Genomic DNA, 21,795 nt, shown 5'->3' with positions numbered 1-21,795 from the left:
AACTTATTTATCATATATATAGTTTATACACTGATGTACAAAATTATCACATCACCCTTAAATTTTAATGTATTTAGGGTTATTCATATCTTGTATTCCAAAAAGGTATGGTTGTAAAAATAAGAAATTTAAAACTTAAATGTTTATTACTGAACTCTAAAAAAAATTAATGAGTAAAAAAATTAAAAATAAATAAAAATGTAAAAAAAGTATGTCTCCTTTAAAGCTGAGGAAAAGCCTTTGCATTTTCCTTGGAAAAGATTTCCAAGAATTTTTTCCCATTCATCAAGAATCATTACGTGGTGCTCATTGTAAAGAAATGTTATTCCATTAAAATTTTATTTATTAAAAAATCCTATTTATTATTTTTATTGCATGTAAAATTGTTGTAAAATTAAGCTCACTTGATCTATAAAGGACTTAGGTGTTATATTTTACCAAAAACTTTCATTTCTCTTACATATCAATGTGATAGTCAATAAAGCATTTAAATTATTAATTTTATATTTTCTAAGGAGAAATACATCTGACTTCAAGACATTGAAAAAGTGCAGAATAATTTCCTAAAATACTGTGCATTTAAAGTCAGTTTAACCATATATGACACTGTTACTATATCATCATACTATCCTGTGCTACAGACCAAATTATCAATGGTAGTAAGAAGGAACACTTATGACTTAATTTTCCTATTCAAAATTGTGAACAACCAAGTTGAGACCATATTGTTAAATAGAATTTATTTAAATGTCCCTGGCAAAAGTACAAAGAATACCAATTTATTTTTTTATTTTCTTTCCTTATCGTAACTATTTCTATTATGCCTCTATTGAAAGAGCTTGTTGTCTTGCTAACTGTTATGACATTGATTTATTTTGTGTCTCTATATCAAAAATCAGACATTTACTGGTAAATTACAATTAGCATTGTATTGCTTTATCAAAATGGCCAAGTACCATGTATACCAGTGGTTCCCAAAGTGATCCCTACGGACCCCCAGGGGTATCATTCAGGGGGTCCGTGGTAAATTAAAATTGATTTGGGGATCTCTGAACAACGTCAGGGGGATTAATATAAAATAATATAAAACAGAAGTACGTTGGTTATCTAAAAGTGCATGTTTAAATCCATTTTATGTGCTCTTTGATTCAGTGTTGGAATTCCTGAATTTCATTAACCCAAAAAATGACATAGCCTTTATGACTGATTTATTTGCCAAATTTAACGAAACTAATTTGAAACTACAAGGTGACCAATTAAATTTGATCAAAACTAAAAGCTTAATGTCTGCGTTAATGCTCTGTTTCCAAATTTAGAGATGAAGATTTGCTTGCTGTACTCAACACTTAACGGCTCTTCATATCTGAACCAAAGATTTGAAGACATTCTTCACATGGATATTCCCAACCCTTTTGCGCGTGGACAAACTCAGATCCCAAACACAGATGAATCCATGCTAATACAGAAGCGGCTTATTGAAATATCCACAAATGAGGAACATAAACCAATGTTTGAACAAGGATATCACATTTTAAATTCTGGTTACAAAAACAGATCCCAATTTTATACTTGCATTGTGGGTTATTGTACAGAAGTTGTTGACTGCTTTCCCGTCTTTCTATTTGGTGGAACGTGGATTCAGTGCCGTTATGAAGCTCATCACAAAAGAAAGAAACCGATTAGAAATTATACACTAACATCTCATCAGGTTCATCCGTCATTAATTTTTTTATATTTTATTTTAAACAAAAGTAATTAATATTATAATTTATATATATTTATAATTTATAATTTCAAAAATACTTCTTCAAAAAAACTTTTTTTTAAATTTGTAATTTTTATATTATGCATTTATGTGACTTTTTCACTGGGGGAGGGGGGTCTGTGGGCAATTTTTGACTATAAAAAGGGGTCCATGGGTCAAAAAAGTTTGGGAATCACTGATGTTTACAAAAATAAATAAAACAAATAAACAGCCCTATTCACTTTGTGTTCTGGGCAACAATGTTTGTGCATGTATTAACATTTTGCCATTTTGACGTATTTCAACTTAATTTTTGATGGTACTTCGCTTCGTAGCTGTTGGCAAGAGTGGATCAGAAAACTTTTATTCCTGTACCAGAGTGAAGTTACCTTCCACTTATTTCTTCTCTCAAGAAGGTAAGAACTTTTATTTCTTTTCCTCATTTCTCTATTAAAGTTGTTACCTCTTTTTTATTCTTCGCATTTAAAATAATTTAATCATATTTATCAGATTGTTTGAATTGTGTCCGAATATCAGATGCGTTAAGTGATTTCAACTCTATCGTAGTGTTCCTCAGGGCTCTGCCTTGGGACCGGTTTTATTTTGATTTATATAAACGACCTCCTATTGGACGTTAGATTTAATGTGTATCGGCTGGTTCCATTACATTTTGAATTTTTATGGTAGTTTTGTCTGTATATTGTACAGAATATAATAGTATTTTGTATTTTTATTGTTTTTTTGTTTTTTAGGCAGAGCTTTTATAACATTTATAATTAAAGTAATAAACTCCCAAATGATGGGGATGTTGAGCCTTAATAAACTGCTCAAAAATGAATGAGGGATATTAGTAATTTATGCTTATTCTATTAATTTTAATTAAATTAACCAATATATTCTTGTTAGTTGGAAAAAAACAAAATGGAAAATACAAACCAAAAACAAATTTTAATCCTCATTTTTAATAATGGATTTACTTGAGAATAGTAAACACGAATATCATTTTGTAAACAAACGCTTTTTCTTGTCTTTTCTCAATTTTAATCCAGTTCTCTTCAACCATGGAAAGACATCATCTTTAACCAGAAGATCAGAATATTACTGTGGGAATGGGACATCTAGGTCACCAGCAAGTGGATATCATAGAGGCTGTTGGCGTTTCTCAGACTGTGGTATCCCAGGCTTTAGCTCGATTCTGAGAGACACAGAAGTGTCAATAGGAGGCCTGATGGCGGATCTCAGTGCATTACAACTCTAAGGGAGGACAGAAATATTGTTATTCTTGCAAGATGGAATCCTTTACATATAGCCCGCCAAAACCTAAATGAAGTACAAGATCCTTTATCAACACAAACGATTTGTAATTGTTTGTGGAAAGTTGGCCTCACATCGTATACCCCTTTGAGACGACACGCCGCAACAGCCCACATCAGCAACTCATGAAAATATAGTGCAGCGAGCGCCTAGAAGAGGACACCTATTGGAATGCGGTTATATTTACTGACAAGTCGCGTTTCTGTCTGTATAGTGATAGCACGCGCCGAAGAGTGTACCGAGAACAATTTGTGCTTCCTTCAGTGCAGTTTGGAGGAGGTGGTCTAGTGGTCTGTCCTGGATTTACACTGGAGGATGAACTGGACTCCATATTTCCATATTATCGAAGGCAACCTTACTGCAGTCCGTTATGTACAAGAAATGATCGAGGAATACATCTCTCAAACCGGGGATCTCATTGGCAGGGATTTTTGATTATTGGATGACAATGCCAGACCTCATGGAAGCAGAGTTGTTCAGAAAACCTGGAAATTTCCCATCTGGAAACAGTCTCCAGACCTCATTCCCATTGAGCACTAGTGGGATGCGTTGCAAAGAAGGCTTTCTGATCACCATCCGCAGCCAGTTGACCTCTATCAGCTGAGCAGGGTTACAACATCAATAGAGTGAAATTAGTGTCATCCTTATGAACAGTTTGACACTAATTGACTAAAAGATGCTTTAATAAAATAGGTCTTCTAGGGTACCTACAGCACCAACTTTTATTTTATTCATGTTGATACAATGAAATTGTAGTTTTATAATTTAATTTTTAGTTTGAACATGTTTATGATTGTAATGTGAAGCTCTCTTTGATAGGCTTTGATTAAGATGTCAATTTTGCATTTTGATATTAGACTGCTGACAAACCATGGCAGACAGGATCTTATAATTCTGTTTTTGGTTGACTGTATCCTCTGCAGGTGGCTGAGCCCCATAAGCTCATATGGACAAACAGCGATAGATACAGCATCTTTTACTTGCAAGTGTTAGGAGTGACTGTCATGTAGTAGGACGTTGTTTCTGTATTGGGCTCTGTGCCTTATTTTTGATAGCCATGTTAGCTTATTATTATGCGAAATCCCAGGTAGCGGACATTTGCCCCGTGAAACAAACAAACTATACCTACAGGCCTAACAAAGGTGCTTGACGAGATGTGTAAATCACTGCTAGCTAAATTTCATTCAGATGAAATATTTGGAAATCTTGTTTGGCTAGAAAGTTATTTGTGTAAAAGTGTCATTGTTGTTAAAGTTATAAGCTCTAGGTCTGAAGAATTAAGACCATGTTCTGGTGCTCTCTCAAGGATCTCATTTTGGCCCTATCTTATTTATACTATTCACAAATGACATTGTTGATAAAATAAATGTTAATGTACTGCACAGAGCAGCACCTGTCTGGCTCAAGAACAGTAACAATAATGTTTATGATGCGATGGCACTGCAAGGAGAACTGGTGAATGAATTGGGAGAATGAACTTAAACAGTTTTTCTAGTCTATATAGACAGTAGACTAAGTAGGTGGTAGAATGATGGAAGGTAAGAAAGATTTTTTAGGCTTTGTAATAATTAAAATAAGATGAAAAATTCCATTGGAATGAGAAGTATGTAGACCTAAGGAGAGAACTTTAACTAAGGTTATGAAAACTACAGCTTTTTAAGTCGGTATCGAAGGATTTTTTCTGTGCTTGGGTACTTCATTGAGTGCGAATGGTTTTGGCGGGTGGGAGTATGCTATGCCGCAAATTTAATATCAAATAACATATTTTTAAATAAAAAATTTCATACATCTTTCTACAGATACACTTATAGTTTTGTAATATTTCTCCATAGATGGGAATTATCCTTTAATCAATTTATTCAATATTTAAATGGTGAACATTGGACAAAGCTGTTAGATAAAAGTGTTTTTATTGTATTTTATTTCATGTTATTTTGCGTTCACAAATAAGCTAACAATAAGACAAACCCCCCCCCCCATGATTGATTGACCATGATTAAGTCTACTATTAATTTCTTGTAAATAATGGAATTTGGAGTAATGAAAAAAATAATACCGTTATCATTTCATAGAGTAGCCATCAAATAATAAATTGTTCATGAAATTACATGTCTAATTTTGAAATATGTACAGTAACCTTTTTGAAAATCTAGCCAGCTCATTTTTATTTCCCTAAAAATGCATAAAGTAAAGAGCGTCAGTATAAATGATTTTTACCAAACAATTTGAAATATTGTTTTTCCTGACTGCGCTGCTTACAAGCCTATTGTACGTGCTAGTTAGTATTCAGCAAACAGGCTGCAGCTTATGGACCCATCTCCTTGAATTCCAATGCGGTGACCATTTCCGTTCAGATTTGTCGAGTTACACTGACAAAATAATCTCACTCATGTGCCTATTCAAATATCCAACGTTGGAAATACCTTAGTTCAAGAATCTATTTTAGACGGTTTCAGTCGTTGGTTTTAGATTATATGTAGTTATATAGTAGCTCGTAGATTTCATTAAATAATATAAGAAACTGCTAATTTGTTTCAGATATTTCAAACAGATATGAAAATTTGAATAATTTTACACTTAGTTCAGTCAATGATTATTGAATTATTTTTAAACTATATTAAGTAAGATAAGTACCATATAGGAGCCCTGAAGATGGCAATAAAAAGTGCCGAAAAGTTGGAAAAGTAGCATTTATTTTTAAAAAGATGACTAGATGTTCCATTATAGGTTGAACATTAAAAGACTAGGGTTGAAAAAAAAAAAAAAAAAACATCTAAACATAATAACTAAATATAAAATATTTTTTAAATATGAACGGCCATAAATAAAAAAAAAAACAATTAGAGGAAATAAAAAGCAGTTATTAGACTAAAGATAATAAAAATAAACTTTAAATTAAAAGGAAAAAGAAAAGGATTTTGGGAGAAAACAAATAAGGAATTATGCCATGTAGTAACAGTTATATTTAATATGAACAAATATTCTACAAAATACTGTTTTGAATAATTTTAAAATTCATTATTTAAATTTTTTTTGTTCTTGAATCGAGGGATATTGCACATCTAAATAGTCTTTGAGCGAGTTACACATTGTTCTTGCAGAACTACTGCGATGTATAAATTTATTTACAGCCTCGTCCAATTAAGTGGCAAGTCTTCCATTTAGAAATGATCGATTTATAATGACGATGATATAATAATGAAGCTAATTATTTTTTAAAAAAATTAACGCTAGAGACCATTGCACTTATTTATGGGCAACTTAAAGATTGATATTTCTCTGTTTTTTAAATAAACTATAATTTACTTTGGCTTAGCCATACACAGTTAGTTTTTAATTTGCCCATTTGATATATTCACATTGTTAACACTTACAATAATTAAAAAATTTGAGACAACTAACTTACAGAAGAAAACTAACAAACTATAACAATAAATAACAACAAAAATGATTTTCTTTTTTTATTTATTAAAACTTTATAATTAATTATTTGTAATTATTTATATAATTTATAGTTTAATAATGTTGTTCATTTATATGTAAAAGAAGTAAACTTTTATCGAATTCAAAAAGTTTGAATATACGTAAAAGCCAAAGGTCTAGGATTATAATACTGTTTTCTTTTTTAATTTCACTTTTTCTTTTCTTTCTTTTATTAATGTTTTTTTTATTTTTCAAAATGTTCCAAATATATTTACAAGAAATTACAAATATACGACCACTGGACAAAAGACAAAAGCACCGTTATACACAAGGATATTATCTACAGTGTCTGTACATATTTACAAGAGGGCTATGTCGGTGCAGTATACCAATTAGGGGACGAGGAGTTGGGTTTGTTGTAGAGGTGGAACGCCGGGGCGGGGTTTGAGGAATAGAACTGGGGCTGTTCGATAGAAGTCGTCGGATAGGGCTCCAAGGGATGGACGGGATACGGTTGGGGCTTCAATGGCAGTGGCTGCGCGGGGCCTTCGATGTACTGCGGCCTCAGGACTTCCGGGTAGCCGACAGGAGGGCTGTCGAAGCCGGAGTGCAGCGGTTGTTGGTGTTTGTCCCTCGGCGAGACGGAACTCGGCGGGGTCATCGCGGAATGATAGTCCACCGTGTAGTTATGGTACAGGGGAAAGTCGTTTTTCTGGATGTACTCCTGGGGGTAGGAACCGTCGGAGCCCGGGGGGGTTGGCAGAGGTCCCATCTCGGGTCCGTAATATCCCGAGGGCCTGGTGACGTTGGCCCTTATCACGCTCTCCCTGTTGGCGTACAGTTGACGGAGGAGGGTCGAAGCGGGCAGAGTGCTGCCGGGCGGTGGCTGGTTCAAAGCTCCTATCCATTGTATCGTGCTCCTCTGCTGCTGCGCTTTAAGCAGGGCGTCCGTGCTGAAGTCCGTGTGGGCTTTGTCCGGCGGCGGGAGGTGCTTGGACATGGCCTGTTCCAGCTCCTTCACCGTGCCTCCGGCTCCGTCCGAGTCCTCTTGGCCCTTGGGGCTGCTCGCCAAGACGGACGACTGGCAAGAGGAGCTGGCCGGGCTGAGGACCGGGTACCTCTTCCTCACTGGAGCTTGCCTCTCTTCTTCTTCAGAGCTACACGAACTCTCCTCCTCACCGACTTTTCTCTTCACACCTCGTCTTTCCCCCACGAGTTTCTTCATCGGTCTCGTAAGAACTCCGCTGATCTGAAAAAAAAAACAAAGTACATTAAACTTCAATAAAAAAAAAACCCTGAAAATAACATTTGAAATACAACAGAAAAGAACTTGTAATCGTAAAATTTTAGTGAGCAGTTTTAAACCACAAAAATGAACAGGGATATTGCCAATTTTGTAAAATTTACTTTCCCTAGCAATTTTTATTTTATTTTTATTATAAATTGCATTAAAATAATTGCATAATAAATAATAATTAAATTGGAAATTATGTTATACTGAAGAAAAATTTAATTAAGCGATTTTGAAAAATAACAAAATAAAAGGCTTCCACAATTTTGTTTTTCGGACACAATAATTTTTTAAACACTTAATATCGTGTTTTTTTCTATTTGTTAACTAAAACCTGTGGGCACCTGTCAGGTTGTCACTAATTATATAAGGAATTTCACTACATTGATGTTGCAACGCTGCACGCAGTTGGAGGTCAACTGGCTGCGGCCTACGGATGGTGATCGGAAAGCCTTCTCTGCACGCATCACACACGTGCTCAATGGGATTGAAGTCTGAAGACAATGGGAGAAAGGTCAGATGGGAACACTGCTTCTATGAGGTTTGGCATTGTCATACAGAAATCGATAATCACTGCCAATGAGATCCCTGGTTTGAGGGATGTATTCCTCGATTAATGTCTTGGACATAATGGACGCAGTGAGGTTGCCTTCAACATGGAGTCCAGTACGTCCTCCAGTGTAAATCCACCATACCGCCTCCTCCCAACGCACTGAAAGAAGCTTGAATTGGGGCATTGTACGTATCCCTTGTTTTCGGTTGATTCTTCTGTGCCTCCTATCACTATACAGACATAAACGCGACTCATCAGTAAGCATAAAAGTATTCCAATTGATGCCCTCTTCTAGATGCTCGCTGCGCATATTCTCCTGAGTTGCTGATGGCGCGCTGCTGTTGGAGGTCGTCTCAAAGGGGCATACGACGTGAGGACAACTTTCCGCAAACGATTACAAATCGTTTGTGTTGATAAAGGTCTTGCCATAACATCTAGAAGTTCATTTAGGATCAGGCGGGCACTACGGAAATGGTTCCATCTTGCAGCAATGACAATATTTCTGTCCTCTCTTAGCGTTGTAATGTGCTGAGATCCACTACCAGGACTCACAACTATTGGCAGTTCCAGTCTCTCGGAAAAGGGCTAAAGCCCCTGAGAAATGCCAACTGCTTCAGTGATATCCACTTGCCGGTGACCTCGATGACTCGAACTGAGTAATCTTCATGTTTTCTTAAGTAAACCCGTTATTACATTTTTTGTATTTTCTACTTTGGTTTATCCAACAAACAAGAATATATCGGTTAATTTAATTAACATTAATAGAATAAGAATAAATTACAAATATCCCTAATCATTTTTGAGCAGTTTAGAACTATTCGGTCAAAAAGGATCATTTTCACTTCTGGCTTTGGAATTAATCTTTTTTCTACCCTATCGGCACTTGTAAAAATGAGAACCGATAAGTGGAAAAGCGAACCTGTTGGTGTTCCCCGGCATGGATCTGATCCATGAGTCCACGACCCCTCTGATCACCCTGAACATCAGGCGTCTCATCGTCCAATTCCGACGGGCCTAGATGTCTGTCAGGGAGATGTGCATTCCCTCCACTCCTCCCTTCTGAAAACAAGAAAATCGAATTTGTAACATAAGATTTCGAAACAAAAATCATTGAAGAAAAAATTCATTATGCATAACAGAAAATTCAACTCTATTAAAAGAACAACAAAATCTAAATTGGGCAGTTATAATGGTTAAAGGAATCAAGAATGTGATAATAATTATTAACTTTTAATCTATTAATCCACATATTTTCAACTTTGCGGATAGATTATCATTATCATAAATGATTATTTATATCGCTTTATGTATTGTAGACAGACCTTCTACATTTTCTCAAGTACAAGTTCTACATTTTGTTATCCATATGTCCAAAATAAATATTTAAAAAATAGGACTCCGGCCATTGTTAATTTTTCTTATAATGCTAGTCGGCTATTTGATCGTCCTTTAAAATAAGCACCGGCTTTCGAAACATGACTCGGCCGAATGGAAACGTGTCGTGAATTTAATAGCTGAAGCCCGGTAGCGTTCGGTCTACTACTCAGAAAACTTTCCCACAGTTCGTGCCAGCCTATTATTTCGGAACCCATGCAAATTAGTGATGTCATCGGAATATTTTTATTGAAACGATTGGTAAATTTTGACAGGCATCATGAAATAAAACAGCTTTCGAACGCAACAACAGTAATCAAAGAAGAAAAAGGATTTTTAATCATAAAGCACTAAAATGTATGAATTGAAATATATGTTTCAAAATTCATGGATTTGTAATTATAGTCAACGAGAGGAAAAATCAACTATGACAGACCATATTAAATGGCCATAGGTAACAAAGATATTTGGAGTCAGCTCCACAGTAGAAAGCTACAACAGAAGGACATAAAATAATTTAAGTGCCTTATGAAGATTTTAATTCATTTATTAAAAAATTGAATGGCAGAGAGTGAGTAATAACAAACTTCGGGAAATTAAGGGTTCTGTCAAAGAGTGAGACACACCCTTACGAAAACCCAGGGAAGAAGAAACAACTCTGGCTAGACTGAGGATAGAGCACTGTCCATTGACGCATGGTCACAATGTCCCGAGACCTGCTCCAGTGTCCAGATTGACGAGAAATAATCGTTGTTAAACATATTTTAATAACATGTAAAAACTACATAGACAGAAAAATACAGAAAAAAGGCCGGAAGTCGCAAGGGAGATGGCTCCCATGATTTGCGGCTAACAGCATATTTTCAAGGTAGTCATGACCCTTGGTAGTTGACATTTACAAATACATGTAAGATGTGAGGAAAAAAATAGACGCCTAGTATGGTAGGTACACTGATAGATCAGAAAGAACGTGAATAGGGGTTGTCCCAATTATCTTTCAAGGGAGATCCATGTAATCCAACTCTGAGTACAGGAGTTTATAAGGAATATAAAAGGTGCACGGATTTTCGCTCAGCCAGGCGTTTCATTTTTGCACCAAATTAGTCTGGTAATGTCTAAATTGCCGATGGTCCTATGAAAATAAAACAAGGTTATCTTAAAGTAGGTACCGGGACATGAAGGTATAGAGTTATAGTTATTAGAGTTATGAAGGTATAGGTTGGAAAAAATTCCATACGAAAGAAAAACTCAAGCGTAGTCAAAATCTGGTTGACTAAATCTAAACGAAAACAAACTACCCAAAAACTAGGCAGTGAAAGATTATCAAAGTTATGCTTCACATGGGCAATAACTACAACCCCATCAGATGCCTCAAACTCTATTAAACCTACTTCCATTTTTCACATAAATATATAAGGAGAAGCTTGAAAACGCTCATGACGTGCGACAAACATTTCTGACATACAATAGCAAATAACTGCCACCCATTCCTAGCAATAGGGACTGATTATATGATCCCGGAAACATACTTTGCAACATGTTTTAACTATGAATAAAATGCAACAGACTACTTAGGAGGAAAAGAAGAAATAAGGAGAGTATCAAATAAAATTATATAGTAGGCAAATGACTCCAAAACTAGTGAAATAACACTAAGCAAGCCTTCAAAAAAGTAACAATCAATGCTAGTATTTATTGTCATAGAAAATCTTAAAAGAAGTAAACGACAAAAAATTCTAATAAGAGCAAAGATACAAGAGCTAAGAGCTCGTATAAAGGTGAATACATCCGAAATCTCGAAAAACATTATTATGTCAGAGAGAAAAGTAATTAGAGTAATTATCAAACAAACTAACTGGCCAGAACGCCATCAAACATAAACTCCATCTCAGAATGGGTCCATACAAAACAAAATGAGAAATGGATTAACTCATGAGGTGCCAGGCACAGTAAACTCATGGTAAAGGAGCCTCACCCAACTGCCAAACACACTGCTCCATTTGTAAAGGGTACAATTAAGGATGTCATACCGGTAACCGGCATCTGAGAAAATACTCCCATATATGGGTAGATTCAATGATGACCCTATTTAACGGTTATGCAATGAAGAGGAAGAAACAGGCATATGAAGCAACTGCTCAATTAAGACATAATCTGAGGAAACAAGAAGACTGGGGAAAAAGAATTGCAGCAATGACAGTCATTGACCTACTACTACTGCTACTACTAATGAAGTATCGAGTAAGATCTTAAACTGAACTAAGAAACTAGGAAAAGTTCAATAAACCAGAATGCTACAAAACCTCCGCTTCCTAATATTCATCATCAATAAGATCACTCCAAAATATACGAATAATAAAAATATATTAAACTCGCAAGGTTTTGAAATTATGCTATTCTTTATTTCCTTTTTTTGGTACTTCTTTATACATACAATCCATATAACATAAACGACAAAAAATAAACTACATCGTTTGTAAAGTAACAAAGCGTGCAAAAACACCACGTGGTTGACTTGAATTTTGACTTTTTGGCTTGATCAGACCAATGTATACCTAACTCCTAAGTAGTTTACCTAAATCCAATATGACTTGAGGAACCTATAGAAATAATTGAGGTGGGGTGAGTAGGTCGATTCAACTTTTGTTAAAGATGGTTCTACTCAAAGAATTCCATGAGTTCTTTACAAAATTTGAAAAACCTAATCCTTTTAAATTTTTCCGTCAAAATTTACACACTTGTCATAAAAAAAGAAGACAAAAGGAAAACAGGCCATTGGCAGAAAGTCTGTGAAGCACGAGCCGTGAAGTATTTGAATACAATCGGAATTGTAGATAAGTATGCAAAGTGACCCCTGTGGGGGGAGCGCGGCCAATGGGAGGGAAGCCGTTTTCAGGTGGAAGGCGTCCTGGGGATCCGGTTGGCCCCGCTCTGTCAGGTGTCGCCCTGCGCGCGCCTCTCCACCTTCGTCCATCCCTCAAAAGCTCCGTTTCGGATTGCAAAGTTCAAACGACCACCCTAGCTATTCCAGCTTTCAGAACCCTGTGACAGTTCCAAAGCGTCATATTACGAAACTATAGCTCTGCGAAGATTATATAGATTCCATAGCCGCCCTGCTTTAATTTTGACCTACATTAAGAGTCTAACTTTTTATCTATTTGTATATTTATATATAAATATATACTATATATTTATATATATTATCCCCACCTTCATTATTTCTATTAAGAGTATAATGTAAATCTTAATCGTAAATCATCAAATATACTGTCAACATTTTAACTATAAACCCTAGACCAATTGTCATTCGAAGTTGTTCGCTTACGGTCGAACTTTAGAAATCCAGCTTGTCTTTACCGTATTGTTGAAACTGAAGAAATCACAGTGGAAAAAAGTTTTAAGTCTTTCCGGGACTTCGGTCATGGAGGAAAAGTTGTACTTAAGAGCCTCGTGAACTTAACACACGTTGTATTGCATTATCTATCTTCTGGCTTTGTGGTGCCGTTTTAGTTTAACTGACTGATGAGACGAACAACTTACGGGAACAAAATTATATGTAAATATTAGAAATAGATTAATCACATCACAGATTTATAGTAAAAAGATAAGAAATTGTAAATATTAGTGTGTGTAGATCGGTTTATGCTAGTTAATTGGGTATTCAATCGAGAAGGAAAGGACGAAGGAGAGAAGGAGTGAGTTAGGAAATGGGAGTGAAAGAGATGCAAAGATGGGGGAGAGAGAGAGAGAGAGAGAGAGAGAGAGAGAGAGAGAGAGAGAGAGAGAGAGAGTGGGTGATAGTTGAAGCGTGATAGATAGGGTGGGAGTGCGAGGTTGGGTGAGAGGGGGAGGGAAGGAGAGAAAGAAAAAGGAAGAAGAGAGCTAGAGAGAGAGAGAGAGAGAGAGAGAGAGAAAGAGTGAGTGAGGAAATGGGAGTGAAAGAGATGGAAAGAGGAGAAAGATTAGTTAGGGTGAGAGAGAGAGGATGAGAGAGAAAGAAAGAAAGCGAGAGAAGAGTGGGAGGGAGAGAGGGTGAAAGAGAGAGAATGAAAGAGGGTGTAGGGAAAGTAAGAGAGAGAGGGAGAGAGAGAGAGAGAAGAGACAGAGAGGATGAGAGGGGGAGGGTGGGAGAGAAAGAGAAGAGAGGGAGGAGAGAGAAAGAAAGAAAGAGAGGGGCGAGGAAGAGAGAGAGGGGTGGGAGAGAGATAGGGGGCGTAAAAAAAGTAGTGAGGGAAAGGGGGAGATAGAGCGAGGGAAGAAAGAGAAGGTGCAACAGAGAGCTTGAGAATTAGAAAGAAAAATGAGACAAAGAGAAAAAGAAGAAGATAAAATATAGATAGATGGATGGATATATATATATATATATATATATATATATATANATATGGAGAGAGAGAGAGAGAGAGAGAGAGAGAGAGAGAGAGAAGAAGTGAGAGAAGAAGTGAGAGAAAAAGGAAGTGAGGCAGTGAAAGAGTGCGAAAAAGGGGAACAAAGAAAATCACAAGAGAGGGAGTGTTGGACTGAGAGGAGTAAGCGACAAAGAAAAACATTAAGTTTTTGTATGTCATAATGAAAAGAAAAAAAGGGTGCAACTCGGTTAATTTATACTGAACTGTTTTGAAGTGTATGCGTTTTGTATGAACTTTTGTTTGTATTAGTTGCGTGTGTATGTTTGCAATAATTGAATTTGCTATATGAGCTCTTTTTGACGCAAAGGGGAAGTTTTGAAAACAATATGGATCTCATTACAATACACCAACAAGTATTTTAAATTGTAAATTAAGAGAATTTGATCGAACGATTGTTAAACTTCGCTAATAAAAGTTTGGTATTGATCGTGAAGTTATAAACCTGTTGAAGATATTTTCTCTCTACCAGGTAAAAAAGTGAATGTAAAGGATGAATGGTTCCTCCCATAAAAACAGGTGGGTGGCAATAAGGATCATGGTATTCCACTTCCAAATTGGCTGGACGTCCCCGATTTCGTTTTTCAAGTATGATTCCCTCCGGTAATTGCGAATGGACAATGGATTGGCGACTTGGGGTCGGACCGGCTCAATTTCCTCCCCAGTAAATGGACAAGAGAGTGTAGCGCATTAACTTTCATGAAGTGGCCCTGATAAGGCGGCCGCCCCCAGCCCATCGCCTTTGTCCACATGTTAATTCTTCGCTTGTTTATGGCTCTCTTGTCTCTGACTCAGAGACTTTAGGTCGGAAATAAGAAAAGACGATATCTCGTGTCACCGGAGGTTAAAAAAAAAGAAGAAAATTATTAATTTCCGGGGAGATAAACCGGACATTTTTGCCTCCCTTTCTAAAAGTTTATGAATAAAGCCTTCACCATTTATGAAGAATGGTTTAGATTTCTTACCGCCGGTTTCCGATCCGGGAGATCCATTTTCGGGATCGTTTCCGCTCGTGTCTTCTCTTTTCACGCCACGGGCGTTCACGTGCTCCTCCAGCTGGCAGCAATCCATGATTAAGTTTTTGTATTCTCGACCGCTGAAAACATACAGCATAATTTTGCTTAAAAATAAAAGTATCATTTGTTTAAAACATTAAAAATATGACGCTTTGTCTGGTGAAAGAACTCTTTAAGAAAGGCTATTGGAATTAGATGAAATGCGGGATGAAGTCTACTGGACTATTGATAAATTAACGGCGCAGTTTAGAGTATTTATTCGGAGATTGTGAGGTGCGGTCTGGTATGACGTAGGTTTTAGAAAAATATTTTCTTTATCATGCCAACGTTTCGACCTTTATTGAGATCATCTTCAGGGCTCAAAGTGTTTGTTTTCTGCGTAATTGGGTCATTCTTGTGTGTCGTGTTGAGAGTGCCCCACACGACACACAAGAATGGACACAATTACGCAGAAAACAAACAGTTTGAAACCTGAAGATGATCTCAATAAAGGTCGAAACGTTGGCAGGATAAAGAAAATGTTTTTCTAAAACCTACGTCACACCAGGCCGCATCTCACGATCTCCGAATAATCATTGACTAACGGTCACTAACCACCACACATTAGAGCATAAAACTCACTTATTTAGTCCATTTATGTTTTAGTAGTCAATTGACCAAGTTACTTCTTCCAATTAATTATTCCTTTTATGTAAGGTGCCGGTTGGATAAAAAAGTCAGTGTCACGAGCGGGATTCGAACCCACGACCTTCGGCTAAATACACCGCTGCTCTACCACTCGAGCCAGCGTGACTTCGTGGTTCGAATCCAGCTCACTGACGTATTTATCTCAACCGACACCTTACATAAAAAGAATAATCACTTGTTTAGGTTGTAATGTGAACCTCCCATGCTGCAAACATGGAGGTGGATTTGTTATAGACAATGTCAACAAGAAAAATCAAGTTAACAATTAACCTTATATCATCGATTAAAGGATCGCGAAAAGTAAGTGTAGGAAGAAAATGAACTTGGTAATGATATGTTACTCACCTGACAACGTAGTTGACGCAGATGATATTTTGCTCCTCGGCATTCTTTGAGTTGCAGACGACAGTCGCGCAAGTCTGAACCCATGTGTAACCACCGTTTTTGTTCATGAGCCTGTAGTAGTGGGTCAATACTTGGCCTTTGTTGATTACTGAAAAAAAATCGTCATTGTAAAGTGGTGGAATTGAAAAGATGTTCATTGAGTACTTACAGTCGATATGACTTTTTCTAAGCCTGTGAGCGTCCTCACCGTGACAAAGGGTATACATATTCATCCCTGTTATTTCTTCAGCTGTGTAATCCAGCAGATCTGCGACCCTGGAAAAGTATTAGGATAAATATCGAGCATTTGACGCTGGTTTTATTTCCTTACCTCGGCTCACAGTGGGCGATGGAGAAGTCGAAGTTCAGTCTCGTGACGAACATGTCGCTTTCGAGCCTGATTTCGTGAACACTGGGCGGTGGCAGAGCGATGGCCAGCGACACCATCCCCAAAAGGGGCGGCGAGGATTTTCGGCTGTGGGAAAACTGGTACTGGGGCCTAAGTCTGCACAGGAGCAGCACGACCTGTAAAACCATGTCGCTCAGAGGGTTGTTTATCCGTTCGCCCCTTGTTGATTGCCCCTAACGAAGCTCCTTCTGATCTCGTATAATGGAAAGGGTTATATTATTGACTTAGAGGGGCTTATAGGACTTGGCCACAACTGACAGACCTTATTTCCAATATACTCTCAGACACGGCAAATCCAATAGGGGGTTTAACCCACCACAAGACAGATATAACAAAAAAAAAGTTCACTTACTCTATATCCAGAGGATTTGAAGTGGCAGCCTCTTTTCGTAAGAGTTGATTTCATTCTGATGCAGAATGTCCTGTCGTAGCCTTTATAATTTGAAGAATTTAAGGTCATAACCGTCGAAACTGCAAACAAAGAGTTAACTTTAGATTATTTCTGTAATGTTAAAACTAGCCCAATAGTAAACTAACCCTGTGGTCTTTCTAGAATCAAAAAACTTTCTAACATTTACGCACAAAAATGTCTAATTGTAAAATGTACTCGTTTACAAAACCAGAGTTGAGAAATACAATGAATGTACACAACAAAAAATTGACAAATGTTGGGGTTGACCAGGTCTCGAAATAATCATAATGCATAGTTAGGTTTATCCCGTGACATCTTACTTGATAAATGCGTTTATGCTTTTTGCTAACATTCCACCCTGAAATTTTTATTAACCGTCGGCCCGGGGTGTGGAGTGGCTTTTCGGTGAATATGCCCCGTGCTCGGAGTTAAGTTATTTCCGAAGATTCGTCTCGGTATTTCTTGCCGGGCAGACGCTCCACGGTCTACAATGAACTCCGGGGATCCCGTGAAATGTGGCCATTCTGTCTGAGGGCAAACAATGTCAGAGGTGGGCCCAAAACCAATCAAGCCGATCACAAAAGGACCACTTCTTCACATTTTGTTAACACTCGAAAATCCGGATCTAACACCGGAGTTGATTCGGTATTCAAATTAGGCCGAGGTACGAATGGCGCACCTGGGACGAAAACGACATTTCCGAAGTCGATCAAAACCGATCACAACATCCTGGCTGAATCATGACTGAAATGGCAAATACGAAAACAATGCCAGGATAGAGAAAATTACAGAATAGTGTTAAAATAAAAGACTTTAAAGATTTTGCATCAACGGCTTTAATGCCGAGTCAATTTTATTTCATTATTATTATCACGTAATCAACAAAATAATTGCATATACGGGGTGGCTGGCGGTAAGTGTAGAAAATTCCAGGTTCTTCTACTCACATATGCAACAAAAAACTTCTTTAAACCCCTGTCCAAATCTCAACGGTAAAGAAGTAATTTCAGGTTTTTTTTTTTTTTTAATTTTTCGACATAGATCCACTAAATTGCCTATAAACTTAAGAATTACTGCCTGTTGAAAAATCTGGCTTGTGCCACCTGAAAGTATGTTAAATTTACTGTAAGAAAACCTATCTACATTGCAGTATGATGAAAAAATTCTGCACGAAAAATTCAGGAAAAAACAAAAATGTGGAAATATGGAATTTTTTGAAAATGTTGGATTGGTAACTGTTAATAACTACAAACTCCTGGAGCTTTGCACATTCACTCAAAGGTTCTCCATTCAATTCGTTTCCAGCGACATACCCACCTTTTTGGATTGCGCTTCTGGAAGGCCCGAATATTTTGCATTTTATTCGGAGATCATGAGGTGCGGTCTGGTGTGACGTAGGTTTTAGAAAAACATTTTCTTTATCGTGCCAACGTTTCGATCTTTATATTGATCATCTTCAGGGCCTGGGATTTATAAACATTGTTTAAATTTTACAAATACATGTAGCATGTGAGAAAACTGAATTTATACAATGCTCGAAAATTTTAGATAAAAAAAGTGGATTTATACAATGATAGAAAATTTTAGATTAAAAAAAAAGTTTTAGATTAGAGTTTTAAAATCTAAATTTTTATATCATTTTACAAGTTCATCTTTTATCTAAAATTTTCTAGCATTGTATAAATTCAGTTTTTTCACATCCTACATGTATTTGTAAAATTTAAACAATGTTCATAAATCCCAGGCACTGAAGATGTTCTCAATAAAGATCGAAACGTTGCCACGATAAAGAAAATATTTTTCTAAAACCTACGTCTTACTAGACCGCATCTCACGATCTCCAAATAATCATTGCCTAACGGTCACTAAATACCACACATTTTGCATTTTGTTGAAAAAATCTGGTATCCATGAAGGGGGCACGCTCAATTTTTCCAGGATATCCGTCTGGCTCTTGAGTTTCGTATCGGTTCTTTATTGTTCAATTCAATCAATTTGCTTTATGTGATCGGCTGACAACGTCCTCACAGTGGTGATTTAAATTAGACCTTTGTTTCCTAATGAACATCTTGCTGATATCCATTTCATTTACTGTTACTGCCATATCGAGACGTTCCAGCAGATCGCACCTTCCAACGACTTCATCCCAGGCTGAGGGAAACTGGTTCTTTCACCCGAAGAATGAGGGAAGGCAATCAACGAATTGATGGAGATGAGGAAATTTTGCATCATTATCTGATAATTATTGTGCTCCTTTTTATTAATTATAAACGTTGTAATTACTTCTAGAGCCCTGATAAAGTCCTCAATAAAGGTTGAAAGCTGGGCATAAGTTTCAAAACTTACTTTTTTGATTACCGCGTCCCTGATTTCTAACTTATTAATGATGAAGTAAATTGTTTAATAAAAGTCGGCGACTTCCCCAAACTACGTCAAACTTCATGGTGTAGCTCAGGGCAGTGTATGTACTGCCGTACCATATCACGTATAAACAGCTGTTCTTCCATACAACCACCCTAAGCATTGCTGAGGAATCTGATCCAGCAATTTCCATCACTTGGTGTGAAGAAAAATAATAAAATTGAGTCGCGAAAAATCCACTCACGTAACTCTCAGCTAAAAGCTCCTTCATCTAATCTACTTCCGTCATTCAGTTAAATATTCCAGCATCCACCCCATCCAAACTGCCAATCTCTAATTACTTTTGGCCAAGATGTAGTCCATCCTGTTGTTCCACCACAAATCCTCAAATAGAAAAACTCTCCCGACAGATTACCTCCAACCACCTCACCGAGAAAAAGACGATGGCCAAAAGATCTTCTTTCAGTGATAATGAAACTTACCTCATTAATTAGGGAATCCTTAGGACCCATAGGAGTATTGCCAATATTGAAAAGTGGACTAGGTCGTCCGAAGAGTTCTTGCGTGTCATGAGCATGATTGGTAGATGGTCCCGCAGAATCAAAACCTCAGAAGGATCGTCCTAACCCGACTCAGAATTGGCCATACGCGGTTGACAAACGGACTTTGGGGCCAAATCTCTTTTATGTGCCCAGCATGCACAGAAAGGTGACTCCCATAACTGATAGGAATCATTCCTTGGCTCTATATAGGAAGCGAGTACAAATGCCGCCCGAAGTAAGAATTGTGTTTGAGAACTTTGGATCCCCTATTCCGATTTTTGAATAAAACTGTAGTAATTCTGTATATACATTTGTTTATAGGTAATCCTATTGTTGTATATACAAGGTGTATCAACTTTTATAGCCCACCCTTTTAATTAAAAAACGATTAACTTTAGCAAAAAATGGTCTTATACAAACTCCAAGTTAATTTTAGCTAGGAATCGCGTGGTGGTACCAGATGTATCATAACTTTCTCATCTAGCTGAGCAATGATACTAACTTTGTTACTTTCAATGAGAATCCCTTATTTTTATTGTACAATTCGATCCTAGAGCTTATTTTATGCCACTTTTACTGAAAGGAAAATTTTGATAGGATCGACCATTTCTAAGTTATGTCCGACAGAAGACACGTGAGGGGGTATGATTTTTTAAACAAAACTTAACAAAAAATTAACTTGGGGTTTGTATAAGACCATTTTTTAGTTAGAAGTTAATACACCCTGTATACTAAATTCGGTGGTAGATGTTTTAACTGATTCATGATAATGTATTTATATGCGTGAATGTTTGTGTAAGAGAAAAAATGGTGGAATATCATGTCTATCGACCGTCAATTAGACTAGGTATTGAAAGTATAGTTGTTTATATGAGGATAAAGTGTGATGGAAGACTATCTAGTAGATACTTAGACTTAGGCATAGATAATCAGCATACTCATCGAGCATTTCGTCAATTTGGTTATGGTGTTAAGTCCCATAAAAGTGTACTTTTATTTTCCAACTATGCTTCCAAATATTTGTAAGCTTCATCACATTTCAATCATTACAAGCGTTTGATTTTTTTCGTTGTAGCCTAACCAAAAATCGTTTAATGTTGCCTCAAGCATTTTGCCATACTTTTTTGCATTTTTCTGACTACAATTCAAACCAGCTGATTAGTATCTACAACTAATTTTGGTGAAATTTTGTATTTTCTTCTCTTCGCCCTCTTTCGGTGGAAATACAGTTAAGGGAAAACAAAAAGGCCGTCCTATTGTGTTTTATTTCTACTTTTCCACCGGAGAAGAAAAGCTGGGCCGCGTGTCGAACCGCATGACAGGGCGGACAGTTTTGATTTCACAGCCGGGAATGGGATCGGCTCGTGTTCGGACCGGGACAAAAACGGACACGAGTCGAAGCAAAAATGGCAGCGGAATCTGTCAAGACACGGTCAAATTATAAATTTTAAACGACAAAAGGCTTTACGCTACCCTCTTTTCTCGATTTGGAAAATTTGTATAAAGCCTGTATCAAACTGGTTTCGGCTTGTTTATTTTTAAATTTTTTTTTACTAAGGAACTGTAATTTGTTATGGAATTATCTAATACGTTAAAACGTTAATAGCCGATACTTTGGCACCGACCCAGAATATTAGAGTTCAAACAACTCTAAGTACCTCATGTCAGATATCCAATTAGCTCTCAAAACACTAATCAAACATCATTAACTAGAAGATGGGGCTGACTTCAAAACCTAGGCAAATTAGGTACCCAAAATAAAGTTACTCTCTCCCAAGAAGGAGAGGATTAGAAGGAAACGAAAGAGCGGATGCCCTTGCAACAAAAGAAGCTGCTATACCGCTTATAAATTCTGAACCATTCTTAGCATTGGGAATCA

The 21,795-nt window shown here is 36.9% G+C and overlaps 1 protein-coding gene across 1 annotated transcript in view; it reads right to left on the bottom strand.

Moving 5' to 3' along the window:
- Nucleotides 1-5,986: 5,986 nt before the first annotated feature.
- The window catches only part of LOC106666335 (protein trachealess), a 73,938-nt gene continuing 58,129 nt past the window's right edge, over nucleotides 5,987-21,795 (bottom strand). The window contains exons 6-12 of the mRNA XM_014393440.2: nucleotides 16,954-17,072; nucleotides 16,524-16,717; nucleotides 16,362-16,468; nucleotides 16,154-16,301; nucleotides 15,071-15,201; nucleotides 9,245-9,384; nucleotides 5,987-7,730 (exon numbers count right to left, since the gene is read on the bottom strand). Coding sequence (XP_014248926.1) covers nucleotides 6,852-7,730; nucleotides 9,245-9,384; nucleotides 15,071-15,201; nucleotides 16,154-16,301; nucleotides 16,362-16,468; nucleotides 16,524-16,717; nucleotides 16,954-17,072 — 1,718 coding nt within the window. The 3' untranslated portion in view covers nucleotides 5,987-6,851. The remainder of the gene's footprint in view (nucleotides 7,731-9,244; nucleotides 9,385-15,070; nucleotides 15,202-16,153; nucleotides 16,302-16,361; nucleotides 16,469-16,523; nucleotides 16,718-16,953; nucleotides 17,073-21,795) is intronic.

The sequence above is a fragment of the Cimex lectularius genome, unplaced genomic scaffold, assembly GCF_000648675.2.
Source record: "Cimex lectularius strain Harlan isolate CLEC.00 unplaced genomic scaffold, Clec_2.1 scaffold62, whole genome shotgun sequence".
NCBI lineage: Eukaryota > Metazoa > Arthropoda > Insecta > Hemiptera > Cimicidae > Cimex > Cimex lectularius.
The sequence above is the reverse complement of the archived record's forward strand: the minus strand, read 5'-3'. Positions and strand labels throughout refer to the sequence as shown.